Source organism: Dasypus novemcinctus, chromosome 14 (assembly GCF_030445035.2).
Source record: "Dasypus novemcinctus isolate mDasNov1 chromosome 14, mDasNov1.1.hap2, whole genome shotgun sequence".
NCBI lineage: Eukaryota > Metazoa > Chordata > Mammalia > Cingulata > Dasypodidae > Dasypus > Dasypus novemcinctus.
This window is the reverse complement of record NC_080686.1, coordinates 35771589-35777953: the sequence shown is the minus strand read 5'-3', so window position 1 is coordinate 35777953 and position 6365 is coordinate 35771589. Positions and strand designations below refer to the sequence as shown.

At 42.5% G+C, this 6365-nt stretch overlaps 1 protein-coding gene across 1 annotated transcript; it reads left to right on the top strand.

Moving 5' to 3' along the window:
* Nucleotides 1–773: 773 nt before the first annotated feature.
* RPL7 (ribosomal protein L7) lies at nucleotides 774–4400 on the top strand. Its single transcript, XM_004462477.5, has 7 exons — nucleotides 774–910; nucleotides 1665–1773; nucleotides 2163–2329; nucleotides 2841–2978; nucleotides 3115–3224; nucleotides 3772–3981; nucleotides 4322–4400. The coding sequence occupies exons 1-6, from the start codon at nucleotides 897–899 to the stop codon at nucleotides 3978–3980; spliced, it is 747 nt and encodes a 248-aa protein (XP_004462534.1). The 5' UTR covers nucleotides 774–896; the 3' UTR covers nucleotide 3981; nucleotides 4322–4400.
* Nucleotides 4401–6365: the final 1965 nt, after the last annotated feature.

Genomic DNA, 6365 nt, shown 5'->3' with positions numbered 1-6365 from the left:
CGGGCGCACCCCGCCCCCGGCCCAGCCCCCAGCCCGCTCGCCGTCCGCCGAGCCGCGGCGGGGCAGCCCCTCTCACATGGCCGTGGCCGCGGCCTCCAGCCCTCTTCGCACCTCCCTTCGCCGCTCACGCCCCCTATCGTGGGGTGTCCAGGCCCCCGCCTGCCGGGCCCGGCGGCCGGGAAGGCCCCGGCCGCCGTGGCCATCCTCTTCTGGCCGCCCGGTCCTCGCTCGTCCCAATCCCGCCACTTTCGTTAACCAGGCGACTCCGAACTGGCCCCGCCCGCGTTCAGGCGCTGAGGAAGACAGCCCTGCAGGCTGGAGGCTCGAAGAGAAGGTCCTCGGCAAAGTAGCGAAGGCGGGCGCTGAGGTCTAGGACTAGAATTGGCAGAAAGCCGGGCGTCGCGAGCGACTCCGAATTGCGGCCCGTCCTTTGGAACGTGGACCAAAAGTCTCAGATCTTCCGTGGCTAAAGCCACCGCCGTAGTCACAGTTGCCCACAGTCTTAGGCTGGAGCTGCCCTGCCAGGCGGGCAATAGAAGAGGTGCATGCCGGGATATGTAGTCCGCACTGTGGCGTGTCAATTTGTGTGTATTACAGAGTGGAGTTCGAGCCTATCCCTGTCAACGCAGCCTAGAGTTAGGACCCCGAGCAGTCAGTACTTTGCTCTTATCATATTAAGGAGGCTAACGAGTTGCATATATTTTTCCCATACAAATTTTACCCGAAACTTGATTTGAAGAGGCTGAATCAGGTAGTTCTTAACTTTATAGACAGGTTTTCAGTTGTAGGTTCTTTTCCGGCTTATTTCGGGACACCTATGAATCTTGGGGCTTCATGCTTGTCTTCTTTAAGAGGACAGTGCGCATGCGCCAGCTTCCTCTTTTCCGGCTGGAACCATGGAGGCTGTCGAGTGAGTTACTCTGTGTCTTCCCGAGAATCCTTATCCATCCCTGAAACCTGAGACCCTTTGTCTCACTTTCCCCCGATCCGACTGTAGCTTGTGCTTTTGCCCCCTTGTCTGTGTATTTGTGACGCCTCATGACACAATTGAGGTGCTGGGCCGGGGCGGATTGTGGGCGGCCTTGGGGCCGCGGAGGTATTGGAGGTACCTGATGGTCACCAGATGCTAGGGTTGAATATGCGCGGAACCCGCCCCTTGTGTGGACATTCGGTTCTCTGTTGCGGGTCGGAATTGAGGTTCGTTCTGATCCAGGCGTTCCTGGAGTTAGGCCTTCGATTTCAGCATGTGAAGCTACCAGGGCCATTTACTTTTTTTGAGAGTTCTAGGCCCTCTTTCGGTAAAGAATCTAGGGACCAGCGTTTGAAGCAATTTTCCAGTTGAGTACGCCTTCTATTTTACTGTAGATTGTTTTTTATTGGACGTTGGAGGCCAGGACTGATCCTGGATTAGGTGAAAGTTTGTTATTGTTGTCATATTTGTGACTGCTGTTTTAGTAAAGTGGCCCCGTTAAAGGTGACGATGATTGGCATGGAGATGACGTAAAAACGTTTTACTTTTATGTCACACCGTGCCAGAGCAGGTAGATACAAGTGGTTACAGCCAGTGACATAATTGTGTTATTGACAAAGGATACCAGTACAGAATGGGAGTAATAATACAGTGCATGAGCTTTTGGGGACTGTTAATATTCTCTGTATGTTAGCGAGAAGAAGAAGAAGGTTCCTGCTGTACCAGAAACCCTTAAGAAAAAACGAAGGAATTTTGCTGAACTGAAGATCAAGCGTTTGAGAAAGAAGTTTGCCCAGAAGATGGTAAGTAAACTTTTTTGAGGCATGTTGTGTAAGAAAAGTCCTAATGGCCGGGATTGAAAATAGGTGGATGTTTTTGGCACAACTTTTTTTTACTTTACTACTGTGCCAAGCTTAGCTTCTTATTTGGCATTTCCCCAATAAAACATAGTATCTGCCTTTTTGTGTTTTTTTTTAGATGATACTGGCGATCAAACCTCAGATAAGGGAAGCAGGTGCTCAACCACTTGAGCCATATCTGCTCCCTCATACTTCTGCCTTTTGAAATGTTAATTGCGTACTGTGGCAAGGAAGAGGTTTTAAGGGGTGGCTGTGTATATATATATTTTTAACTGGCATTGCAGTTGTGTTTGGGAGCTAAAAACAGATGTATGACTGATGCTTGTTTTCAGCTTCGAAAGGCAAGGAGGAAGCTTATCTATGAAAAAGCTAAGCACTATCACAAAGAATATAGGCAGATGTACAGGACTGAGATTAGAATGGCTAGAATGGCAAGAAAAGCTGGCAACTTTTATGTACCTGCGGAACCCAAATTGGCATTTGTCATCAGGATCAGAGGGTAAGCTGGTTTTTACTTTCTTGAAGGTATTCTGGTTTAAAAGGAATAGTTAGACAAGTTCGGTAAAAATTCATGCTATTTCTCTGGGGGTCTTGGTTCTAAAACATTGGAATAAAAATCTTTTGGGGGTAGGTAAAAAAGGGGTTAACATTTTAATAATTCAGTTGCAAGCCCTGTGCTCAGAGCTCTAAGCAAAGCATTGAGTGCTTGAATTCAGTTTCTTGGAGATTATCTTCAAAAGTAGTTAAATACAGTCACATGTGTGCTATAATAAAGAGGTATGCAAATCTAGGAGGTAAAGGGGTCAGGGAAAGTTTTAAATACTGAAGATATGTTCTGAAAGTTTACTTGGGTGAGCTGACTAAAGGGAAACTGCCAGTGGTCTTTGTAGCATAAAAGAGGGTTCAGGTAGGACTTTGTTTTGTTCAGAATTATAGTGGCTACCTTCCTGTCTCTCATTAATAAAAATTTTGATAAAAAGCCAAATGATTTCCCCCCCTTTTCATTGTAGTATCAATGGTGTGAGCCCAAAGGTCCGGAAAGTGTTGCAACTTCTTCGCCTTCGCCAAATCTTCAACGGCACCTTTGTTAAACTCAACAAGGCCTCAATTAACATGCTGAGAATTGTGGAACCCTATATAGCATGGGGGTACGTCTTTTCCTTTGTTTGATAATGGTTTTATTACCAAATAAAATTTTCTCCATTCAGAGCTAGGTGCATCTTATGTGTTTTAAGAATGATGACCATAATTTTTGACCATTTGTGTCTGCCTTCCATATTTAAGGTACCCAAACCTGAAATCAGTGAATGAACTGATCTATAAACGTGGTTATGGCAAGATCAACAAGAAACGGATTGCCTTGACAGATAACTCATTGATTGCACGATCTCTTGGTAGGTTCTGCAAATTTAGGAAGTTTGACAAACTAAAATGATATTTTCTGCGATCTTGTGGCCCCATGTTTCCCACTATTTCTGATTACCATGTTGGTTTTTTTTTTAATGGTATTTATTTGGGGTAAAAGTGTACAGTTAGCAGGCCATAAAGTATAAGTTACTTCCCTCACCAAAGTCTTGCCATGTGTTGGAGCAAATGGCTGCCGACATCTGCCAGGGTTCAGGCTTCCTGGGTTCCTCTCTTCCCAGGTCTTTCTTCTCTCCAGGCTCAGCTCCTCTGTTTTTTCCATAAGCTCAGCTGTAGACTATAAGGCTCTCTAGGCTTTGCCACTCTCCACAAGGCCAACTGTAGACCATCAGGTGATTGGCTCTGTCTCTTTCCGTGGCTCAATTCTCTTCAGGTTCAGTTGCTCTGCTTCTTTGTGTCCTTACTTCCTGGACTTCGGCTCAAAACTTCAACCACCATGTATTTACAGTGCTTAAGTCTAAGGAAAATGGAAGGTATGTTTTCAAAAGTTAATAACTTTAACCTTGAATATTTCAGGTAAATATGGCATCATCTGCATGGAAGATCTGATTCATGAGATCTATACTGTTGGGAAACGCTTCAAAGAAGCAAACAATTTCCTGTGGCCCTTCAAATTATCTTCTCCCAGGGGTGGAATGAAGAAAAAGACAACCCATTTTGTAGAAGGGGGAGATGCTGGCAACAGGGAAGACCAGATCAATAGGCTTATTAGAAGGATGAACTAAGGTGAGATACTGTATCCTGAGAGATTTACTTAGTACTTGAGTAAGTGTGGCAGAGATCTTGAATATCTTATTCCATTACATATTAATGGGAGTTTGGTTGAACTTTAACCAACACTTTTAGTAGAAAAAATCAAATCTTAAGTGGTAACTGTTGGTTTGCTTATTGCCTTTGACATTTCTGGAAGGAAGAAAAGGCTCATTTTAAAATTTGTAAATGGAGACTCAAGAAGTGTCCTTTAAAATGTCACTTGGGTTGGTCCTGCCTTATATTTGTCATATTTATGTTATTTCTTAGCTGTTAAGATGTCTTCTTTAATAGGTTTTTTGTTTTTCCCTTTCAGGTTCTACCATGATTATTTTTGTAATCTGGTCAGTTAATAAAGTGACTTCTTTCAAATTGAAATTTATTGTTGTTGATAATTTCTTGTTAGCGTTTTTCTGCCTTTAATTGCTATCGCAAGTCTTATGATAAAATTAATCTAAACCAACTGTCCATTATATGCAAAACTAGGGTCTTTAAGTATGAAACTGGTGTCACGAAAAATAGATGCTCAGAAGATTTTAGGTTGTAGAGGAATAGTGATGGCCTTGAATGGCTTCTGTGCATCTGAATATTAAGAATATCTAGTTATCAAAGTAAAGTTGTATAAATGACATTGCTAAATACCCAGGCATGCCTGTTTGAACTAAACGTTATAGAAATTCAGTGGAGAGATGTCCTGAATGAAATAGCCTTCCATATAGATGGTGGTGGTGTTTAGCAAAGCTTTTGGAGCTATTTAGGGATAGAACGATTGTGTAGGGATATCTAGAATAAAGAAATAGACAAATATGTATTAGTTGTACATATTCTCTGTAGACACATTTCTTCTGCTTTTAATCTTGGAAATGCAGCTCTTCCAAATCAGTCACTTTTCAAGGCCTGAGGCCAAGAGGAACAGAGGGTAGGGAAATGTGTGAGGGAGTTTGGGAGCGGGAAGGAATTGCGGAGACCCAGAATTGTCACAGAGAACTCTGAAGCACTTGGAGATCTAAGGCAGTTTCAGCAGAGATAAACAGAAAAATTTACAGTAGTGCAGCGAGGTGACAACTTTGTCCTTCAGTTTGCTGGGGAGTAAAGTGGGATGATCCGGCTTCTAACACAGCTGAGAACACCAAAATTAATGGATATGAAAATGTTTTGTGAATAATTCTCTGAGCATATTCAAATGGAGGTGAAAGCCTCTTTTAGGAAACCTGCCTCTCTTAAAAGTGGTGTCATTGCTTACAAGGGAACCTCTGCTAGAGAGCCTAACTAACGACTTCCAATTATGGAGCACTCTGGGTTCTAATTAAAAAATTCACTTCCCACATATTCCATGTGTATCCTTCAAAGTTCCATCTTTCTCTTTTACGGCCATTCTTCATTTTAGTCCATGATGTCTGCTGCAATCATTGACCTTTTAGCCAGTGTTACCTAGTATGGCTTATTTCAAAAGTTCATTTGTGGTAGGCTGCATTAGGAGTGCTGGTGCTGGAGCCAATTTGTTTGGGTTCATATTCAGCCTCCACTTAGCTTGGGCTAATAAATTAACCTCTCTTTTCCATATTAGCATAATAGGGAAAATGGTGCCCAATTTCATAGGATTTTAATAAAGATGCAATGTGTCAGCTTTCATAAAATGCATAGAGCAGTGCAGGGCACAAACTTAAGTGCTAAATAAAGGCTGCTTACTATGTAATATAACCTACGCACTTAAGTGGGCACACAATAGTAACCTCTTACATATCAGTAATGGGCAAGCAAACTTGAAACTAATGTAGTGAGATAAGTGCTACAGGGAAGTAAAGAATATGACAGAACTGCTTACTGGGTTCCTAGTAAGGGGAAGGTTAAATTGGTGTCAAAGCAGCCAGAACACTGTTCATGCAGGTACCTCATTTCAGTTCAGCTTTTTAAGGCCAGACCTTTTAAGAAAAAACAAATCTGCTTTAGTAAGCAGTTATACTCCCCCCTTATTTTTGTTCATTTCTCAGTCTTGTGGGATTTGGAACAGTGTCCACTCAACCTCAATCTGAGAAGGGACATAGATACGGGAAAAATGTAATTATTTTGCTTCCTTTTGGTCTGGATATTCCTTCTGGTCCATCATTTTCATTTAGTTAGTTGTACAGGGCAAGCCTGAAGAACTGTGGAAAGTAGGAGTTGGCCACATACCTGCTGGGAAGGCCAGACTTTTTTTTTTAAATCCCACCCAGTACTTTGCATATAGTAAGCACTAAATACTTAGTAAATTCATGTATTAGTTTCCTATTGTTGCAAATTACCACAAACTTTAAGTGAGTTAATACAAATTTATTTTCATGGTTCTGGAAGTCAGAAATCCAAAATCAGTTTCACTGAGC